The sequence below is a fragment of the Theropithecus gelada genome, chromosome 3, assembly GCF_003255815.1.
Source record: "Theropithecus gelada isolate Dixy chromosome 3, Tgel_1.0, whole genome shotgun sequence".
Lineage (NCBI taxonomy): Eukaryota > Metazoa > Chordata > Mammalia > Primates > Cercopithecidae > Theropithecus > Theropithecus gelada.
The window spans coordinates 36,853,034-36,876,776 of NC_037670.1; the positions used below are offsets into that span (position 1 = coordinate 36,853,034).

Below are 23,743 nucleotides of genomic sequence, written 5' to 3' on the forward strand. Positions count from 1 at the left end.
CCCTATTTTTATTTTTATTTTTATTTTTTTACTGTTTATCTAAAAATGTGATTGCATCCTTCTAGATTTTATTTGATGCAGCAAGATTTCCTGTGGTCATCTGGAGCTGTATTGGTGAAGCTTACGAGTGTATTAGCTGTTTTTTCATCTTCTTCTCTTTCCTGTCATCTAATACTTCAAATAATTATTTAACACAATAAATAGGATCTTGCATATACCTAAAAAAAGGCAACTTGAGAAAGTTTCTACCTTCTGAAATAATCTATGCCTTGATTCTATCACTTAGTATTTTAGTTATTCCTATCAAATACATGACTGTGTTAATTTCTCTTGCCACAAAAATGCAGCAAAGCCACAAACCCACTCCAAAATTTCGTGGCTTAGAACAATAACCATTTATTATAGCCCACAAGCTCCAGGTTCAGCTGATCTTGGCTTAGCTTGGCTACATTTGATAGAAAACAGTAGAAAATTAGAATTGAATATATGTAGAATATCTCTTGTACCAAAAATGAAGAGGAATAATAGGTTTTGATTGTTCTTTGTCGTATTCTGTGCTGGGTGCTAATCTGTCCTAGCTGTCAGAACCAGTAGAAGTCATACTGGAAAATCATTTATTTGTTACTATCCAATTTCTTTCAGTGAATGCCATTCAAACCACTATCTCTGAGGAGCCCAGTTACCAAGTCCTCCACCTTGTTAGCAACATGGACTTAAATGCACTAATTCTAGAATGAGATTTTAGCAAAGCACCAGCATTTGAGATTTGTGCAAATTGAGCTCTTAAACCATGTGTATGTATGTGTATGTGTGTGTGTGCATGTGTTTATTCTAGCACTACCACTACATACCATACAGGTAGCTGTATAGCAGGTATATATACAGGTGTATATGTATATAGGTAGGTATATGTCAACTGTTGAAAAACTAGAAAATACAGACTAAATAATGTAATGGTTGAAAAACATTAATAGTTGGAACATTGGGAGATTTGGACTTCTAGTTTGCAGATGCAGTTGGCTGCATTTGATTTAAGGAAAGAACTGACTTTGGAGAAATGTGTGTTTGCATTTCAGGAGAGATTTCTTAAAGAGGAAACTACCAAAGGTTAGTACATATTAACATCTAGTGATTTAAATTTGAGAAATGCAAATTAGACATTTAAGCAGTGGTTTTACTTCCCATTTTACTTGCTCTAAAAGTATTTTTTTTTTAAGCCAGTAACAAAGACATGCAAAATAGCACTGCCATGGGGGAAAAATTACTTGAAGATAATATTCAAGATTGAAAAATAAAAAAGCTTGACATCTAGTACCAGGAATGCCAGCTGGCTTGTTATGGCAAAAAGCAAGCGTGTGCTTTGGAATGACACTCTCGATTAGACTCTAGGCGGGTTTTGAGCCCTTCTGATTATCTGACTAGATGTGGAAGTGACTTATCTTGGTTTTTCTGAGTCAAATGAGATAATGAGTAAAGGCCTTAGTAGATGTTGGATTTTTGCCTGTTAATAACCCTCTTTCTGTCTCCATGTTCACAAGGTCAAGGCTGATGAGATATGGCAATATTGAGAGAGTCAAAATAGGATAAAGATCTCAAATACTGTATATATATATTTATTTTATTTATTTATTTTTTTTTCCCTTTGGTGACTGTATGAGACATGTCAGTAAAACTTTAAAGACAAGCCAGGCTTTGTGACTCATGCCTATAATCCCAGCACTTTGGGAGGCCGAGGCGGGCAGATCACTTGAGGTCAGGAGTGGCACCATGGCAAAAACCCATCTCTTCTAAAAAATACAAAAATTAGCTGGGCGTAGTGGCGCATGCCTGTAGTCCCAGCTACTCAAGAGGCTAAGGCACAAGAATCACTTGAACCTGGAAGGCAGAGGTTGCAGTGAGCCGAGATCACCCCACTACACTCCAGCCTGGGCAACTGAGCGAAACTGTCTCAGAAAACAAAACAAAAGACACACAGAAAAACCGTAAAGACAGAATGAAAGAGATGAACTGTTTTTACATCAAGGTGACCTTGAGAAGAATTAGTCTTACCAATGCAAGAGTACAACATTAGACACAAGTATACATGGTATAGTATGTGTATGGTTTCATATGTTTGTGTGTATGTATATATATGAAGTTAAAAGAAAACATTCACCTTTTAGGACTAAATGGACATTGACTAGATTGTAAACTGTTTTTGAGGCTAAGAGTTTGGTTGCCATGCGTAAGGCTCTATTTTTTGTAATTCCAGTTTTATATCCATTTACATCAGTCCTAGCCGTAGATGCCACTCTTTCTGGATACCGCCTAAATGAATGCCTCAGATGTTGGTTATTAATTTCACAAGTGGTGAATAACAAAGGCTCCTATTGAGGCACCTCTTGATTTCCTACTGGGCACCAGCAGCAAGCATGATTTACTGGCCTTGTTATGAGTGGGTAGGAGTTTTCGGTCAACTTGAGAACATCTGTCCTTTGAGTAGGAAAAAAGCTTGGTATTAGGTTGGTGCAAAAGTAATTGCGATTTTTGCACCAACCTAATATCAGCAGAGACCATGAAAAACATCAAGGGAGGATAGCTTGTAATTAGAAACCAGATCAACAGTGACCGAAAAAGAATTTCAAGTTTCCAGGAGTGAAACATGCAGATTACTCCACTGAAAGGAATTGTTTTTCTCCCATTCACTTTTACGGCAAATCATTTTTAGGCTGAAACTCAAGCTCTGAAATAATTGTGCAGCAAATAGTGGCTGTGAATAGATGTGGCAGCTCTCCACAAGGGTAAATAGAAACCATGTGCAGTTTCAGTCATCACATTTTATTTTTCTTTTTTACTAGCTTCTCTATTTTTGCCCACCACAGATACATGCACACACACACACACACACAGGGGCACAGCCTTGGAAAATTGCAATTTTCCATTTTAATTTGAGAGACAGCCCGGTCACATTAACAGAACCTTGACGGAATAAGTTGAATTCCCTTCTCTCTCTCTGTAACCCCATGGCCTTGGACACATCCTTACCCAGCGCCTTTTCCTCCCTCTTAGGGTCCACTTATGTGATTCTGATTTTAATTTCAGTTCTCAGTGATGAAATGAGCGACTGCAGATGTTCCGCTTCCACTGGAAATACTTTTCTTTGGCATTTAAAAGAAAACCCTACAGATGAATTATTCCCTTGAAAGGGGTTCACTCAGATTTTCTCGATTATGATTCTAGAAAACAGTTCTTTACATTTGACAATGGAGAATTTAAATGTTTTAACAGGAAAATGTAAAGCACTCTTGTGGGGTATAGTTGAATTATGCCCAGGTTAAGGGAATCCAGAATTTATGTCAGGAAACCATGGATGTGGTAGAAATAGTATCGCTGCAAAGCTGGGCACAGTGGCTCATGCCTATAATCCCAACATTTTGGGAGGCCAAGAGTTCGAGACCAGCCTGGCCAACATGGTGAAACCCCGTCTCTACTAAAAATTCAAAAATTATCTGGGCGTGGTAGCACAGGCCTGTAATCCCAGCTACTCAGGAGGCTGCGGCAGGAGAATAGCTTGAACCCAGGAGGTGGAGAGGTTGCATTGAGCCGAGATCACGCCACTACACTCCAGCCTGGGTGATGGAGTGAGACAGTGTATCCAAAAAAAAAAAAGATTATGCAAGAATCTGACTCTAAGAAGTTCGAACTGATTAAAAAGTACCACATACTTCATTATATGAGGCCAGCTGTTTAGACTAGTGAGAGCAGTTAGTTCAAATGCAGAAAACAGATGGCTTTCATTAGCCAGAAACCTTAAAATTACATAAATCCATGGATGCAACTAAGCTATGGATCTGTGCCCTCTCCTTGCCAAGCAGGACTTTTCGGCTAGCAAAACAGAGAGCTCCTTGTTCACTCTTCCCTCCTAGATGGGACCCTGTTGGGGAGGAATGCTGCCAAGCCTGCTCATAAGGAATGTTGATCTCCTAGATGATAACAGAGAGAAACTTTTTGAAGAAAGGGAACACCCTGTTTGAAAGGACAACAAGAGAACTTGTTCAAGAAGGTGGCTTTGCATTTAATTGAAAATTGCAGCAACTGTAGGCATAGGGTTTCCAGGTTCACCTCTGCAGACTGGTCCAGATTAGGTATATATGTTTATATTTGTTTATGTTATCCCCTTAAGGCTCTTTTAAAACCGTTTCTAAAAATTCCTTCGGAAAGTCCATTTCACTTCAGCATACTTTGTATTGTGGCTCAAAAATATTTTTTTTTTCCGGTAACAAAAGTATTTATTTTCTGTTTTTAAGAGTTGCAGCATTTTTAAGTTTGATATGTACGTCTCTGTAGTTCAGAGCACTCGGTAAACAGCCTCTTGCTTTTGAGGCAATTTGTCAATGCTTCATTGTTTTTAGCTGGTTATTTTGTTCATTGTCAGGAACACTGTTTTCCCATGGGAAAGCATCTCCAGTTTTATGATGTCAATGGAAAGTCATTCGGTTTACAAGAATTACCTTCATGTTCAGTCTTAGAAATGCATAGACCACGAATGAGAAATGCATAGACCACGAATGGCCAGTTGTATCACAGTTCTCATCTTTTAAATGTTGTCTTAGATTTTTGCAAAGTAACCTTAACTCACCTTAGAATAGTGTTAAGACATAAATAGAACTAAAATGTAGTAGTTAAGTGGTTATAGTTCCCATCTACTAAGGTATTTATATTTCTTTTCTTTTAGAAAAGAAAAATGTTTAAAAACATTAGGAATAATTATCTTTAGGATGACTTTGTAAGACGGTGCTTTTTTACTGGCAGCAAATATCTCAAAGATTTCAATTTTAAGAGTGTCCCTATTAACAGATTCTGAATAGGACCCTGTGTATGATTTATTAAGTCATTTCTTTGAGGCTTCATTCAGGAAAAGGGAATTAACCCTTGGATGGCAATGGATTAATGTGGCCATATTTCCTTCTGGCTGAATGCCAGGGAGTGGCTGCGCTTAGCAACCAGGCTTTGTTTCATAAATGGGTTACTTGATGCAGGTGAGGATGCCGTGGGTCGTTTGTCTTGTTTTAATTAAAGGGGACAGGAATATGTAGTGAAAGCATGGAATTGTTTGCAGATGGGCTTCAGTAAGAATAGGAAAGCGTCTGGTTCAATTTGTATCTCCAAGCTAATTGCTCTGATTTCCATATACACACCTGGTGTTGGTTCGGGGAAAAATTTTGCTTGAGAAACATGGCTTTTGTGAGTTGATATTTATTTGTGAAGGGCTCTTGTAATGTCAGATGTAAAAAGATCTATACATACAACCAGTTTTACAATTTCTAATTCAACAGCTTACCCTAATTATGAGGATTCACAGTTTAAATTATTAAACGATCTCCACTTGAAGAAAATAGAGCATGTTAATCATCACGATTCTCCAAACATTTATTTTTAAAGTTAATATTAAATCTCATTTGGTGGAAAACTGAAAGGAACTGAAGCATATATTTTCTAGTCTAAACTCTCATTATTAAATATTAAATATTAAAATGAAGACAACATGAGACAAATAATCAAGTTATTTGAAAAAAAGTTTTAAAAATTACCACTTTTTGGTAGTCAGCATACACACACATGCCAACAGATGGCATTAAAAAGTGATGAGAACGTGAGACAATTATAGGGTCATAATCAATTTATTTGAAAAAAATGTTTAAAAAATTACCACTTTTTGATAGCATACACACATATGCCAACAGATGACATTAAAATATCTGTAAAGTGAAGAAGCAGGGAGGATGACAAAAGGAAGAATAGAAGAAACCAAAGGAAGTTAAATCAAAAGAGGAAAACAAAAATGAAGAAGCATTTACTTGGTTTGTCAGGTAGGGTGACACATTGTATTTTGCCAAAAACTTTCCTGGTTTTAGCACCAGATGTCTCAGAACATGGCAGCTGACCTCCCTCACAGTGAGTGATCCCAGAGAGCAGTGAAGAATTGTGATGCCTTTCATGACCTTGTTTTGGATGTTACACATCATCATGCCCTTCGTGACCTTTTTGGTAGCAAAGGGTTTGTTTTTAAGAGTTGCGGCATCTTTAAGTCTAATATGTACATGTTCGGAAGTTACACCGTCATCATTTCTGCCGTACTCCATTTGTTGCACAGACAGACCCTGATACATTGTGGGATTGCCCAAGGTCCCTGAATAGCAGGAGGCCGGGACTACTGGGGGCCTTCTTGGAGGCTGGCTACCCTGGGGAGAGAAATTGTCAATTAAATGCTCCCTGTGGGAAGGAAATGGAATGAAGGGCATTTGTATTGACAAGAAGGTAGAACGCTTTCCTTAGACATTGTAATGAACAGATTGTGGGTAAACAAAAGTACAGAGAGAGTTTGAGGCAGAGAGGAGGAGATTGATTCAACAGAATATTTACCAACTATGGTAAAGGCTCATTAATATCTCTGTACAGTTACAAACATGCTGCAAAGACTGGAAATCCTGGGGACAGGAATGAATTCGGAAGGTGAACAGAATAAAGTACTGTAGGAACAATGGCGATTCCATTAGTGAATTGTACGTTCCTTAAGGTCAGGGCCCTCCATGGCATCTAATATAGGGCCTTTTCCACAGGTACCTGATTATTATTTGACTTTCTTTCATGTTTTTGCAGTGTTATTATCTGTACTACTTATTTCAGTAAGATTGGCAACATTTGCATTTTGATTTCTAAGATCAAGACAATGAATTCCTCTTAATGCCCCAGGAAAGCTGTGAAATTTAAATTTATAAAGCATTCTACCTAGCTTGCTGCTCTGCATCTGTCAGGGAATGAGACCCCCAGTTTCGTGGAAGTCACAGGAAGTGGCAAGGGGCTCAGATGGAGGAGTTGAGGGGTCCTAGCTATTTCTACAATTGATCTGGATATTTTGGCATCGGCTGCTTTTACTTAACCATCTGGCAATGTCAAGGCAGAATTTCGTTAAATATTGGAAAAGTTACTTGAAAACATGGTTCTAGAGATTTTGCCAGCAGCTTTTGCACTCATGACTTGGTCCAGTCTAAGACCTGTTTTGTTTTTTTGTTGTGAGGACCTAAGTCCTCTGTTGGGTTTTGATGAAATATGTGTACAAATGACTAAAATGGCCAGATGTATCCTGTTTTACATTTATGTGGGAAGAAATGTTTGGAAACTATTTCACGTCTTTAACCAGAAATTTCTCAGTGCAATTTTAGTTGGTGTTTTTCCTCCTGTGGACCGATTTTAGGAATGATACAAGTTATCATGGAATCACCCAGTTCTTGAGTGTGTGAACGAATGGCTTCTGCTGGAGGTTCATTCTTCTTGGCATGATGTCTCGTATTTCCCCATTTAACAGAGGAGGGCCTATCATGATTAATATGCCTTCTAATTGGTTTAAGTAACACCTTTACTCCTGTGGATATATTTTTCATTTCTTGCTGAATTTTTTTTTTCTTTTTGAGATACCAGAACCTATTAAGTGACATAATACAGATATTTCAGGACTTCCATTTTTTCTTTTAAAAATATTTTTGTAAAGGTAATGCCTGTACACAGAAGGGTTTGAAAATACAGAAGGCACCGTTTTTCATGAGTTTGTGAAGTGGTCTGTTGCCTGCAATGGTAATAGCTAGGACTGCTTACTTACTGCCCAGCAGGCACTATGCAGAGCTCTGAATGAGAAAATGTTGGCTCCTTGCAGATGGTTGGGAGAGGAGACACCAGCACCCTTAACAGACTTTTTAAGAGCTGAGAGAGTGATAACCAGAGAATATTCTGGGGAAAATCAGGTGGAATCACCAACATACTCAGTTATTTTTGTGGTTGGTGATTTCTACAGGGAATTTTTCCGTTCAAAATCATAATGCAGTCACTTGTTAACTACCAATGCCATGCTTGCTGTCAGTGCTGAGAGGTGGCACACAATATTACTTTCAGGCTTGGTCATCAGGCAGGGCCTGGCAGGCATTGTGCTCTGTGTGAGTCAGTGGAGTTTATTATGAGAATGCGGTAGCCTCCACAGTGATTATATTTATTATAGAAAAACATGTTATTTTGTTGTCAGAACCTTTCAGCAGGTACCACAAAATCTCATATGGGAAAATGTTTAAATTTTTCATGAGTAAATTCCTTTCGGTATTGGTAATTTCCTTCTCTGTTTCAGTGTAAAAGAAAGCACTATCTTATAGGCGGCTAGAAATGTCTGTAGCATACATAACACTTAATCTAAAGCAGGGTTGAAGACCGGACTGATTCCTAATTAAGAATGAGCAAGAATAGAGCTCTTTTTGATCCCTGTTCTTCCCCCCAGCCTCTGCCTTGGAGCTATGGATTCTATAACTAACTGAAGCTTCTTCTTTCAGGTACCCACGGATGGCAATGCTGGCCTGCTGGCTGAACCCCAGATCGCCATGTTCTGTGGCAGACTGAACATGCACATGAATGTCCAGAATGGGAAGTGGGATTCAGATCCATCAGGGACCAAAACCTGCATTGATACCAAGGAAGGCATCCTGCAGTATTGCCAAGAAGTAAGTCCTGTCTGGTGGCTAGCAGTTCACGTTGGATCACGTGCACTTGTTTTCAGAAAATTTAACTTCTTATGTTTTGCGTCAGTATTTTAACCCTACAGTAAAAATCTTGGTTCCTAATGATTTGCCATACCATTAATATATTTATTTGCATTACCCTATGATATACATATAAATGTTTTTAAAATTATGATGTCATATTATGACCATCACTAAGCAGTACAGTTTAAGATGTCTCAGCACTTTTTTTTTTCCTCACTCTGTCGCCCGGATTGGAGTGCAGCGGCATGATTATGGCTCACTGCAGCCTTGCTTGACCTCCTGGGCTCAAGCAGTCCTCCCACCTCAGCCTCCGAGTAGCTGGACTATAGGCATATGCCACCAGGCCTGACTGATTTTTTTAAATTTTTGTTTTTTGAGACGCAGTCTCACTCTGTCGCCCAGGCTGGAGTGCAGTGGTGCAGTCTCGGCTCACTGCAAGCTCTGCCTCCCGGGTTCCCGCCATTCTCCTGCCTCAGTCTCCTGAGTAGCTGGGACTACAGGCACCCGCCACCACGCCCAGCTAATTTTTTTGTACTTTTAATAGAGACGGGGTTTCACCGTGTTAGCTAGGATGGTCTCGATCTGCTGACCTCATGATCCGCTCGCCTCAGCTTCCCAAAGTGCTGGGATTACAGGCATGAGCTACCGCGCCCAACCGATTTGTTTAATTTTTAGTAGAGGTGTGGTCTCCTTGTGTTGGCCAGGCTGTCTGAAACTCCTGGGCTCAAGCCATCCTCTGGCTGGACGTCCCAAAGTGCTCAGATAACAGACATGAGCCACCATGCTCAGCCCTCCGCATGCCTTTCATCTTTAGTATATATCTCACCACGGCTCTACAGTCAAGGTCTTTTAGTTAAAAGTGTTAGAATCAATTTTTTTCTGTTACCAGCTTGATATATATTTTAGTTCATTTATATCTGTTTGTATTCTATTTTAGTTTTTTCCTCCCTTACTAATTTTACTTTTTGACTATCATGTTAGTTCTATAAAATATACTCGGAAAGCTCACTTTTTACTCATTCTCTATCGATAAACATTTTCATTGTTCCTGATTTTTATTTTTTTTTTGGCAAAAGAAAATACATGTTTTTCCTTCTTGTACAAAAAAAAATATAAAGTGCACTCTTCTGCACTTTGCTTTTTTTTTTTTAAACTTAACTTTATATCCTGGAAATCATGCCTCCTCATTTCGTGGAGATCTTCATTTTTGTTTAATTCTTTGTAGTCCTTTTGCTGTTACTGTACGGGGTGCTCCTTTCTTATTCAATTTAAAATAGCTGGAGTTCCAGGCATTTCATCTCACACTTCTTAGATAGTTATCTCTTCTAGGACATGTGTCTGCATCTTAAGAACATTGGAAGTAATTAGTCTTATGCTTGTTGGCAAAGCAAAATTCTTGACACTCATTATAAACAGCAGATAACCTGGCAACATTTTATTTTGTTGTAATCCTTTTTGTACTAGAAATTTTTCCTTAGCCTACTTGGATAATGAATGTTTGTTGTTTAATATTACTATTCTATTGAGATCCTTTTATTTTAAATTATGAATACTAAAATTATTATTAAAAGGTTTAATTTGTTTTGATAGCATTCTGTTTAAGAAAGGACAATAATTACTAATTGGTGTTTTGAGAAGCAAAAATCATCTGCATTATCACAATATAGTACATATTAAGTAATTTTTATCTTGAAAGGAGTATGAACCATGATGTGAAATGATGAATAGTGGAAATCACTAATGCTTAAGTTCATTATATGTTGTTTTTTTTTGTTTGGTTTTTTTTTTTTTTTTTGAGATGACGTCTTGCTCTGTCGCCCAGGCTGGAGTGCAGTGGTGCAATCTCAGCTCATTGCACCCTCCATCTCCCGAGTATAAGTGATTCTCCTGCCTCAGCCTCCTGAGTAGCTAGGACTGTAGGCACCAGCCAACACACCCAGCTAAATTTTTTTGTGTTTTTAATAGAGACAGGGTTTCACCATATTGGCCAGGCTGGTACTACCGACATTGTGATCCACCCACCTTGGCCTCCCAAAGTGCTGGGATTATAGGCATGAACTACCGCGTATGGCCCATGATATTTATTTTTACAAGAACATTCTCTGTGCTGATTTACTAAGTATGGATTGATAATAAATCAACTTTTGCCTGGGTATGACTTTTATAAAGTATCAATTTTAGAAATAATATTCGCATTCTGCTGAAGAGATCTTGTAGTACAATTATGTAGATAAGTTATAAATGTTATAAATCGGAACTCTGTGCATACTTATATGTTTTTGATACCATTTTATTTTTTTGGATATATGTGTACAGATTGTGTATTCTGAGTGTTAAATAAACTTTTTTTAAAGGCTAGAATTAAAATTTAGTTTATGACATTGACCAGATTGTCCTTTTCTGGTGAATCGACTATTTTGATACATGTGTCATAGTTTGCATGTAAGTTTTTCCTCCCTTAGTTTCACGTATGAATAACCAGATGTTTTCACATTTGTATGGTGGCCATACAAAAATTACTCTTCTTGACCCCAGGAACACCCCTCTTTTCCCATTTCACTTAGAGATCCTACTAATGGCTGGGTAGCTTTACTTTCTGTCTTAGCCTGTTATTTATCCCAGGGTATATTAGTCTGCTCTCACATTGGTATAATAAATTACCTGAGACTGAGTAATTTCTAAATAAAAGAGGTTTAATTGGTTCACAGTTCTGAAGGCTGTACGGGAAGCATGGCTGGGGAGGCCTCAGGAAACTTACAATCATGGCAGGCGGTGAAGGGGAAGCAGACACATGTTCACATGGCTGGAGCAAGAAAGAGAGTGTGAAGGGAGAGGTGCTACACACTTTCAAACACCCAGATCTCATGAGAACACTGTCACGGGACAGCACTTGAGGGATGGTGCTTAACCATTAAAACCACCCCCATGATCCAGTCCCTTCCCACCAGACCCCACCTCCAACACTGGGAATGACAATTCGACATGAGATGTGGGTAGGGACACAGAGCCAAACTGCATCACAGGGTTAAGCACAGAGTGGTTCTTCCCAGTTCTGGACTTTACCAGATTGTTGGTGGCCACCATGAGTGGAGAGAATTAGCCCTTCGCTGTCGCCTTCCTCTTGCAATTCTGGTATTATCTATCCTCTGCCTACCACCCACCCACGGAAGTCTTGTCAGATGATATACACCAGCCAGATTCTTCAGCATTAGGCACCATAAGTAAGAAAGGTCCAAAACATCATATTTTGTGAGCCATTTTAATGGATTTGGGCTTTATTTTGTAGCAACCGGAAGTCACTAGACTTTATGTATTTATTTATTTTATTTTATTTTTGAGATGGAGTCTTGCTCTTGTTGCCCAGGCTGGAGTGCAGTGGCACAATCTCAGTTCACTGCAACCTCAAACTCCTGGGTTCAAACAATTCTCCTGCCTTAGCCTCCCAAGCAGCTGGGATTATAGGCATCCGCCACCATGCCCGGGATTTTTTTTATTTTTAGTAGAGACAGGGTTTTGCCATGTTGGCCAGGCTGGTCTCGAACTCCTGACCTTGTGATCCACCCTCCTCGGCCTCCCAGAGTGCTGGGATTGCAGGCGTGAGCCACTGCACCCGGCCTAGACTTGCACTCATTTTACCCACTCAGTGACACCTATGGACAAGAACCCAAGGAAAGCACCTTGGGGAATTGCAACATTGAAGGCAAACAAAGAGAGATGATTCCCCATGATTCCCCATGACGGAGATGAGCAGTGACCAGAGAGATAGTGTAGGAAGTAGGAGGTGTAACATGCTGGAAGTCAAGCTATATAAATTTCTAAATGAGGGGAAAGGTAAGAGTGCAAGCATGACGCAAACAGAAAGCAGTTGAAGTGTAGTTTTTGACAAGGTAAAATCATGTCTATCATGCAGACTGAACACATGTCAAATATTTTATTCAATTCATTAATGAGATGAACTGTAAGATGTGAAAACTGGTTCATTTTGACTTGGAGAGATTTAAAATTCCTTCCCCAGCATACTTGATTTGCATGGCTATGAACAGGAATCACCTGGAATTATCTGGAATATCGTCAAATTATTTGCATGGTACAGGAACACTTGCATTGCTATGAGGGTCTGCAGTATGCATCTTTACAAAGCTGTAAGGGTGCAAAATAGCTTGTAAGGATGTAAATAATAAGGGTGTAAGAGTTTTATGGGTGTAAGTTGTAAAATAGCTTCTTTAGTAGCAAGTCAACCGGAGGAACATGCTGTAGAATCAGATAATCCTTTCCCCACCACCCTCAGGGTCTGAAAGACAACACCTGCATTTCACTGCTAAGATACTCAGGAATCTCTTTTGCTCATATCTTGTTTTGGGGCATTTGTGTGTGTGTGTGTGACAAAACATTGTTAGGATCTGGCAAATAAAAGGTCATGATGACCCTGTGGAATAGCATGGGGAGAAGTTAAATTACAGTCCCTTGCAGGAAAAACAACGTGAGTCAGTGGTGAAGTCAGCTGTGGACTCCTGGAGGAAAGACCTAGAGGCAAAAAGCTTGAGGTCATTCAAGACAAAAGGAAAGACTTTGTGATTTTGCTTTTTAAATGGAAGGAATTTGGGCCGAAGGAAGCTTAAACTAAACCGTGGGAAGGACTGATATCCATCCTAAGCACTAGCCTCAGGTATCTCTAAGAACTAGGTTTTGGCCCAGCTCCGTGGCTCAAACCTGTAGTCCCAGCACTTTGAGTGAGAGCGTCACTTGGGCCCAGGAGTACAAGGTCACAGTAAGCTATAACCTTAGTACTCAGTTCTGTAAGAACTAGGGAGAAAGGAGATCCAGTGGTGGATATGTAATTGGCTGGGTCTTGGAAGGGGGAGGGAACATCTCCTTTTCTGAGAAAGACTGGGGAGATAGTAAGTGTAGGTTAATTAGGCAGTTTCTTTTGCCAGTTGATAAAAACCCCGCAAACAATTTGTGTTTTATATATGGAGAATATTTTCTCCCATTGATGGGAAGGATCGTAGTGCAGGGGATGCTTACACAATTTCTTAAAAATGCACACAGAAATGAGATCCGCAGGTACTGGAACCGAGAGTCAGTATTTCCCCATTATGGTCTCTTTTGTTTCTGCTTACCTTCCTGCTGTTGCTCCGTTTCTTCTGCTAAGATGGGCGTCCTCCAGGAGACCAGGGACGTTGGTAGCCACTACCTCTGGTAGTGTTAGTCCCAGTTTGGCATCCCAACTTTGTTCTGCCCATGCGCATTATCAGGGAGTGCTTCTGGTTGGCACTGCTTTGAGTTACACATCCGCCCCTGGAGCCGCCACCATATCTTCAGGGACTCAGTATCAGGGCTTGACCATCTTGGCCTTGTACATGTGGCCGTGTGATGTGGGAGAGGAGCTGTTACCAGAAGAGCGATGAAGAATGACATGGGCAAAATAGGAGAATGACCCCAGTGCTGCAACACGGTGGGTATGGATTAGAAAAGGCTTGTAGGCTGGACAGGACGAGGTGAGAGACTGCATCATGCATTAGGATTTTAAGTGGCTTTTTGGGGAGTATTGAGCAGGCGTCAGGGAGAGAAGTTCACTCAGAAGTTTTAGACAGTGTTGACATTTTCTGTCAAATTGTGCATCTTGAATTTTCTAGAACATTCTTTATAGATATTTCACGATCTTCCTGCCACTTTCCACATTGTAGCTATTCTGGTGTTTTTCTTTTATAATTAGAAATAATGAATAGTTCTCATTTGTAGGCTTGGATTTTCGTGTGTGTGTTGGAGAGTGTTCATTTTGCCTTTCTTTTTTTAACTTCATGTTTTTATTTTTTAAACAGTATTGATGGATTCATTGCTAGGAATGACAAGGAAAAGAATACTCTCACAATGTTACCATGTTTCTTTCTCACGGGTTTTATAAGTTGTATTATTTTTATATTTTCAAAGTTATAATCTTACCATCTCCTCTGTTGCCATAATTCTCATTCATAGGGTCTGTCTGTAACTGGACTCATTGTTTACAGCTAGTCTTTTCATCAGATCATCTCAAACCCTGTATTTTATTAATATTTTGATTCCCTTTTATTGGATGAGTTTCATCTTAATCATTCTTATTGTTGAACAATGTTTTCTTATTATTGAAAATTGCTGTGTTAGGTATAGAATTCCTGATTGACGGGTGTTTGATTCAGCACCATGAAAATTCACGGTATTCTGATATCTGTCATTGGGAAAATTCTTCCTTTTTTTTTTTTTTTTTTTTTTTTTGAAAAAAATGTGTGGAAACCATTAGTTCATTAACAGAGCTACTCATTTAACAATTTGTTTTTCTCCCAGTAGTGGTGGATGAATTTTTTACTTTCTCTTCTTACTTTGTGTCTCTCGTGACCAAAATATTTTAGAGATAGCTAGCTGGCTAAGTCTGAGGTGGCTGTTAGCAGTCTGGTCCTAGGATAGAACAAAACCAACAGAACTCATCACTGTCACGTCATTTTGACTGTCTGCTCACCAGTTTAACTCACTTGTTTAATTAGCTTTTCCAAAGGATTGCTTTGCATTATACATGTTGGTGCTTAGCTTAACATGATGATAAATACATTCTTCGACTGTGAATTATCTACTGTGCTCCTTTCATAATCTCATGCTTTTCTGAATTTGTATTTTGTGTTACTGGGTTGTTTTGTTGTTATTCATAGTGGGTTTTTTTGCCCTTGATTTATTTGATCCAGTTTTTGGTCAAGAGCAAGATTCAAGAGAAAAAGTAAAAACACAGTCTTTTATCTTTGCTCTTGGTTATAAACCCTTGTAAAGTTTGATTGAGAAGATAACTTGGATCTTATGGTTTAAATTGAGTCTTTGTTTAATCCCAAGTCTTCCAAATTCTTTGTGCTAGTGTATTCTTTCCTCTTTCCCAATCATAATAGTTTTGCCTCTGCCTAGTCATCATTCAAATACCTGCCTTTCAATGCTTTTAAAAAATATTTTGTGTTAGCACCATTTGAGATTTTTTCCCCCCTTTTTTTCCAAGTATGTTATGGGATGAATGTGTTCCCCCAAAATTTGGATATTGAAACCCTAACCCCAGGCATGATGGTATTTGGAGATATGATACCTTTGGGAGGTGATAATTGTTAGATGAGGTCGTATGTGCCCTGGTGATGGAACTATTGCCCTTATAAGAAAAGATACCAAAGAGCTTGCCTTTTTCTCCCTGCTCAAACAAAGAAGAAGTCACACGAGGACACAGCGAGGAGGTGGCTATCTGCAAGGAAGGAAGAGCGGCCTCACCAGAACTTGGTCATGCTGGCACCTTGGTTTTGGACTTCCAGCTTCCAGAGCTGTGACAAAAGACATTGTTGTTGTTTTAAGCCATTCACAGTAAGGCAGCATTTTGAGCTAAGACCGAGACCTACTGTGGCTTCTGTAGGCAAAAGCCCTACAGATCCAAAGTGTTGTGAGAATTAACATTTCTAGGGATCATGCCTTACAATGGATTTTTTCCAACACTTAGCTCTGACCTACAGCACGCTAAGTCATCATTAGGTAAATGCTTGTGCATGGTCGGTTTCTGGCACAGAAATTGGAACGGTATGGGTAGGAGTTCTGTATCCAGCTTATGCTGAGAGAGCCTCCCATAAAATGGAGCCTGTACTTTCCTTTTGCAGAGACCATCTCTTTCCATTGATAGAATTCTTTTTTTTTTCTTTTTCTTTTCTTTTTTTTTTTTTTTTTTTGACAGAATCTCACTCCGTTGCCCAGGCTGGAGTGCAGTGGCATGATCTCAGCCCACTCCAACCTCTGCCTCCTGGGTTCAAGTGATTCTCATGCCTCAGCCTCCTGAGTAACTGGGATTACAGGTGCACACCACCACATGTGGCTAATTTTTGTATTTTGGTAGAGATGGGGTTTTACCATGTTGCCTAGGCTGGTCTTGAACTCTAGTGATTTACCTGCCTTGGCCTCCCAAAGTGCTGGGATTACAGGCATGAGCCACTGCGCCCAGCCTTCCGTCGTCAGAATTCTAAAGACATGTTTAGGCCAGAGTTAGCGGAATGTTGGCCCATAGTCCAGATTTGCCTTCAGTTTATTTTTATCCACTTCAAATGCAAAGGCCATGATAACTCAATAGTAAAGTCATAAATCCATAGTATGACTTAAAATATTTGGTTGTAATATTACGAAGTATGCTTCTGAACACATTAAGCAATTAAGCATGCAAGATCCTTATATTGTTCTTTTTATTTAGTGTTTAGGGTAGTTTGTGTGAATCCTAGATGACCACGGCAGAGTGTCGAGTTACTTTCTTTTGGCATTCTTTGATAGAAAACAGTGCTTTTCCTCTGTTCTATACTAGAAGCAAAAAGTGTCTCTTGTAGCATTATGGAAACAACTCAAATACGACTACGTCAATTATTTATCTTTTTTTTTTTTTTAAGACAGAGTCCCACTCCATCAACCAGGCTGAAGTGCAATGGCACAATCTTGGCTCACTGCAATATTTGTCTCCTGGGCTCAAGCGATTCTCGTGCCTCAGCCTCCCAAGTAGCTGAGATTATAGGCGCCCACCACCATTCTCAGCTAATTTTTGTATTTTTACTAGAGATGGGATTTCACCATGTTGGCCACGCTGGTCTCGAACTCCTGACCTCAAGTGATCCACCTGCCTTGGCCTCCCAAACTGCTGCAATTACAGGTGCGAACCACTGTGCCTGGCAGTTATTCATCATTTAACAGCATAAAGTGGCCACTTGCTTTAATAAACTCTTATAGTACCATAATTTTGGCCTGAGGAATTTATAAATAGAACAAAACAAAAATAATATTCCCCTTGAAACATATTCTAAAACCAGGGGCTAAAAATTAAAATTGTTAGATTTTATTGTCCTGTTTCCTTGGGATGAAATGAAGTTTTTAAAAAATATAGTTTTAGGCCGGGCGCGGTGGCTCAAGCCTGTAATCCCAGCACTTTGGGAGGCCGAGATGGGCGGATCACGAGGTCAGGAGATCGAGACCATCCTGGCTAACACGGTGAAACGCTGTCTCTACTAAAAAATACAAAAAAAAACTAGCCGGGCGAGGTGGCGGGCGCCTGTAGTCCCGGCTACTCGGGAGGCTGAGGCAGGAGAATGGCGGGAACCCGGGAGGCGGAGCTTGCAGTGAGCTGAGATCGGGCCACAGCACTCCAGCCTGGGTGACAGAGCGAGACTCCGTCTCAAAAAAAATAAAAATAAAAATAAAAAAATATATATATAGTTTTATTTAAACCAAAGGCTTTGGGATTTGAGAAGAATAAAAGAAGTATACTTCAATTCTACATCCCAAGAATCTATTTCTTCCTAACTTTAATACAGGCAACTTTAGTCTATATTTATTGGGCACGGTTAGGTTTTTGTGTCAGGTGTTGTTGAGTGTCGGGATACCATTCTTGGCCCGTAAGGACCTTATGAATCTATTAATACAATTAAATTGTGAAGACAATTTAGAAAATTGGAAAGGGAGAATGAGGTTGCAAATTAGAGGGTCTTATTCTGGAGATAAGTGGAAACATTGGCAGATATTTAGCATGAATTTTTTCTGGTCAAGACACTTTTAGAAAAATTAGCTAGTTTCCAAGAGTAGGTTAGATTGGGGAGAGAAGGAATTCAGATTACAAAATAATAGTGTGAAAAGCGTTGTAGGAGATCATCCTGTCCATCCCCTCATTCATGATACCCAGAGGTGCCGTATTAAGGGCATCATTGGTCTTTGCCACCTGAGCTGTCCAGGAAGGCTGCCTGTTCAGTTTTCAGACTGTGTCCTCAGTCTTAAACCATATCCTCACTTTATGATAGAAACACACAGGCAAGTGTTGTAAAAGTTACATATTATCAGTTAAGCAAGAAATTGGATGAGTCCCCATACTATTCTTCCTCTCTTAAAGAGAGAACTTGGGCCGGGCGCAGTGGCTCACACCTGTAATCCTAGCACTTTGGGAGGATGAGTCGGGCAGATCACGAGATCAAGAGATCGAGACCATCCTGGCCAACATGGTGAAACCCTGTTGTAAATTTTTGTAAAAATACAAAAATTAGCTGGGCATGGTGGTGCACGCCTGTAGTCCCAGGTACTCGGGAGGCTGAGGCAGGAGAAATGCTTCAACTTGGAGGCCGAGACTGCAGTGGGCCAAGATCTCGCCACTGCCCTCCAGCCTGGAGACAGAGTGAGATTCCGTCTCAAAAAAAAAAAAAAAAAAGAAAAGAAAAGAAAAGGGAGAGAAGTTAAAACGGCTCTTCCAGCCTCTGTATTCCTATTAATAGCATGCAGAGCACTTCTTGGAGCTGGGGCTAGGGGCTTCCTGAAAGTGTTGATGTTTCTGGTAACTTACACTGCGGAGCAGGTCTCTGGAGGTAACTGGGAACAGGTTAAGCCCCAAATGCAGGCAGAGATTTCCAATTGGGACAGTTAGACAGGTGAACGTGGCTTTATCTCTTTTATTGGTTTATGGGTATATTCTCCTTTTCCTGTTTTCTTTTCCACCATTTAGCATTATCTGTTCTCTGCCTCTTTAACCTTCTGGCTTTAAGTGAACAGTTACTTTGTCTGTAGATTAACAGGATCAGCAAACAAGCACAGCGGTACCTGCACAAAGCGAAAACCACCTGTTAGATGAGTTGAGCAAAACCATTTCCTTTGCCCAACTTTCTCCTCTAAAATACGTAACTGAACATGGGATTCCCAGACAAGAATTGTTTCTCAACCTTTCTTTTTCCATTCTACAGTTGTATGAAATTAAAATTAAATAAAAAGCAAAGAACAGAGGTGGTCTTTTTAATCTTAGCAAGTTGGAAGGTGTACTATATACATTATCCTATGGTAGAAGGCCTGGTACATTCTTGACCATTATTACTTTGCTATGGGTACCCTTCACCCTTGTAGGCTGAAAATTGACAAATCATAGGCACGTATACAGTGTGGTTTTGGAATTTGAAAGATCTCAAATTCATATTAAATGAGACAGTTTTTGAATAGAGGGATCAGGCTGTTTATACGTGAGTGTGGATATATTTTATGCACTTCTGGTCTGTATAAATGTAAGGATTGCTTTACTGACCATAGGATTTCTTCTAGGGCTAAAAAAGTTGAAGCCAGTTTGGATATTTTAAAATAAGAAAATTAGCTCTATGTTGAGAGAGAGAGAAGAGGAGAATCTAGGCTATGTGTACATATCTGCTCGTGTTTTCACATTTGTGTCCTGTCCTATTTATTTTGATTTCTCTCCCATCTCTTCCCCCCAACCCCAATTTGTTTTTCATTCAACACTTTGAAATTAGAATAGCTTATCTATCAAACAAGGTTCTTTGACAGTATTTTCCAACTCTGAGTATGAAAGTGTGGATATAGCAATATATTTATTTAGAATGTCAGAAGCAGAGTTTGGCCAAATTATTGGGAAATAGGCTAACGCCCTGCAGCATTTTACCGCCTTTGCTTTTACATAAGGCCATCATTTGGAAACATAGCACGCTGATACCTCCCGTTATTGCAGTAGCGTTTCATCAGCTCTCAGCGCCTCATTAAGTTGCAAGCAGAGAACGTTTTCATTTTCCAATTCTCTTTCTCAATTAAATTAGAGATTCTGTTTTCAGTATTCCTCGTTAATAAAATAATTTTTGTTGAGAACAGTTTAAGATGTGATATTTCTTTGAATTCCAGGAAAATTTAAAGAATGCCATTGAAATCCTGAAACAGAAGTATATATTGTCTAGGACTTGCTTTGTCTTGGTTTATATGCCTAAGTCCGAGTAGTTTAAAATTTATAATTAATGTACTCTTTGAATGCTTAGAAATGGCATCTATTTTAGTTGTTCTAGTTTCATCTTACATAAAAGGGAGCGATTTCTAACTCAGGATTATGATGTGCTACACATAAAACATTTGCAATGATGTCTGGTACTTAGGAAACCCTCAGTTATGACATTTTTCTTACTTTCTTCTTGGATATGTTCTTTGAAAAAGAGACTGGTATGGAAAAGCTTTGAGAAGATGAAAATATACAAGATAGGCTATCTCTGAAACATTTTTCTATAGAGCATTTGATTCTCTGTTTCATGTATATATTCATATATGCTAGCTGCAGTCATGCAGACACAATTTGGATCTTGGGGTTTTTTTTCCTTTTACACATGCAGTTATAAATTTAGAAAACTGGCTGTTTCCTCTGGACTAAATTTATTTATTTAAATTTTCAGTGCTTTAAATGCAAAATTGCAAGCATATGTACAAGTAGAAAGAAGAGTAAAATGAACCCTCCCATCCACCTGTCACTCAATTGCAGTAATGATCAAATCTAGTCACTCTTGTTCCTGAGTCAGTCTGGAATGCAAGGTTTTTATCTTAACTGTTCAGGTTCTCCAGCAATCCTGGCAAAATACATGCGGGTTTGTTGCTCATCTCTTCTAGTGACCTGTAAAGTCTGTAAATTAAGATGTGCTAAAGCATCACATGTTACTAATTGATGTTTTGCTAATATATTTAAAACATCTTATTAGTACCACATAATTTTTAGTGTTTTCAAAAAGAAATGTCTTTGAGAATTTGGTCAAAGGTGAATTTAATAATTGAATGACTAAATAAAAAAGTGGACAAACTGTTTTCAGAATTAGTAACAATTTCCAATTCCGTTTACTCTGTTCATTAACTTTGTTTGCAGTCTTTTGTTAGCCACATTTGATTTTGTGTTTTTAAAATACTTTTGATCATAATTCAGACTTTCAGCATTAATCACCTGTCTTAGGTGGCCTGTTTACAAAAGGGATTTTTAGGTTCTCCATTTGCCCTTAATATTGGGAATAGAGACAGAGTTTCTGTAGGACTCTGACAACATACGGCTTTACGAAGTTTTTTTAAATATATATATTTATCTTCTTGGCTTTCTTAAATATCATCAATGTCTTTTCTTGCTTTACGTATTTAGCAACTTAAATGTCATCTTGTCTGAGATCAATACATTTCCAACTTGGAGAGATAGTGAGAAGAGAGACTTCAGATTTTTAAAATGTGGAACAACACATTCTGATGGTGACCAGGTTTTAAGCTATTTCTTCAGTAGACAAAAGTACTTAGGCTACCAATGATAAGCTTTTAATATGGATCTAAGATTGTCTCTGTTCTCCTTCTTTCCTGGTTGTTAGTCTTTAGAATTTCTTATGCACTCTTAAAATTATTTCATGTACTGACACATTCACTTTCAGTGATAAAACATGACTGTATGACCAGGTAGGTAGGCTGCTTTTCAGATTCCTGTACTAACTGAATGGGCCCCATTAGCCCAAGTGAGAGCTAACCTTGTCACTCTTCCTAAATGTCTTCCTCAGCTGAGTGCCTATTTACAGTAATCTACTGCTGCTTATAGCAGATGCTATGATTTGTATAAGCTGTCATATCTGCTTGGAAGAACAATATTGAAAGGCATTGAGATACTTATTTTCCTCAAAAGCCCATAATCCAACAACTATTTAGAATATCTTATTTAAGAGATAGGTTTATAATACCCAAAGGGAACTTAATATATTCTGAAAGTCCCTGATTGAATGGATTCTGACCTTAACCAGGAATATTAATTAAATGCTTATCAGACACTTACTGTGCTATCCCAGGGTTGGCCACTGTTGAGGGAACACCAGATGAATCATATTGTCCCTGCCTTCAAGGAGTGTATATTCTAATAGGACAGACAGCCCATCAGCAGACTAGGAGGTAGAAAGTGCTCAGGGATCAGATAAAGTGATCAAGGAAAGTGGAGGATGCAGCGGTAAGATAGAATGCTCTGCACACAGAGATTGAGGGGATCATGTGGTGGGAATTAGTTATGCAAGCCAGGCCTTTGTCTTGGCTTTTGTTCAGTTGGAAGGAGCATAAAACTACTAAAGTAGCTTATGTTTAGAAATAGGGCTTACTGAAGGGGACAAGGCATCTCCTGGAATCCAAATGCGCATCCCAAGACTCACAAGAGTTAGAGGGCACAGGCAGGCCCTGTCAGATCCTGTCTCTGCTAGATCCAGTCTTGTCTGTTTCTCATCTTCCCTTGTCTCTCTGGGTATTTCCCTGCTTTCCTTTCCTGGACTAACTGCTTCTTCCAGATGCCTAGTTTGAGTCCACCCATGGTTTTTTGGGGGGTTTTCTTTGTTTTTTTGTTATGTTTTGTTTTTGTTTTTGAGGCAGGGTCTCACTCTGTTGCCCAGACTGGAGTGCAGTCATGTGGTCACGGTTCACTGCAGCCTCGACTTCCTCGCTCAAGCTCTCCTCCCACCTCAGCCTCCCGAGTAGCTGGGACTATAGGCGCAAGCCACCACGCACCCATGGGTGTTGACGTGCCACCTGTGGCTCAGACTTATCCTCACCTCCAGTCAAATTTCTTCCTTATCTAGCAGCAGCCTTTGTGTGTTCATGAAAGCCCTTGAGGGAGAGAATGCTATGTACAGTTTGGTTTTCTTGGGCTCTCATGAAGTATAGGGATGCAGAGTTGAAATACAGTCACTAATGAGTCCTCCTTCAGAGAGCTGAGGGTGGGAGCACCACATAAAAGGAGTTGGGGGTCAGCAGCCTCCTGATAGTCTGAAAGCCAAAGATGATGGATGTGGAGCTCCACGGGGAGGCTATAGCATGTCACGTTATGTTTCCTGCCCTTGAGGAAAGCTTTTCACCAGGCAGGCAGTACAGATACGTACTTAATAGCGATGTGAGGTACACTGATAAATACCAGAAAACATTCCCTAAGAGGGGTTAGCATTATTTCACTGCGAGCAGAGGAGGTTTGTCCATGTGGGGGGACCCTAATGGGCTTAGGCATTTGAAGTGTAGTCTAAGGGATCTTAGGTAAGAGTGTGTTTGGAACACAGTGTATGTATTTATATAACAAATGTTCTGTGTGGCTATAATTTAGGAAAATTTGTAGGAATTGAGGACAGCTTATTTTTCTACTAGCTGACAGAGGCCTGGGTTTGCTTCTGCTTTAAGTATAAGTATCTCAAGTCCTTTTTTAAAAAGGAAAATCAAGAAAATAGTCGGAATTGGGTTTCACATAAGAAACATTTTAGAAAAGAAGGGGAGTATGAGAGTTGGGATTTGCTAATGTGTGTTGTATTAGCAAATTGTTTGCGCTGCTTGTCATATTAGCAATACATGTATGTTTTGAAAAACACATGCAAATTAAACAGCTT

General features: G+C 39.4%; 1 protein-coding gene across 10 annotated transcripts in view; it reads left to right on the forward strand.

The window, feature by feature from the left end:
• APP (amyloid beta precursor protein) overlaps nt 1-23,743 on the forward strand; it is a 288,793-nt gene that overhangs the window by 53,085 nt on the left and 211,965 nt on the right. For 8 of the 10 annotated variants that reach the window (XM_025378892.1, XM_025378883.1, XM_025378884.1 and 5 more), the window contains exon 2: nt 8,352-8,519. The exons of the other annotated variants lie outside the window; for them this stretch is intronic. In XM_025378892.1, coding sequence (XP_025234677.1) covers nt 8,400-8,519 — 120 coding nt within the window. In that variant the 5' untranslated portion in view covers nt 8,352-8,399. The remainder of the gene's footprint in view (nt 1-8,351; nt 8,520-23,743) is intronic. 10 annotated transcript variants of the gene reach the window in all.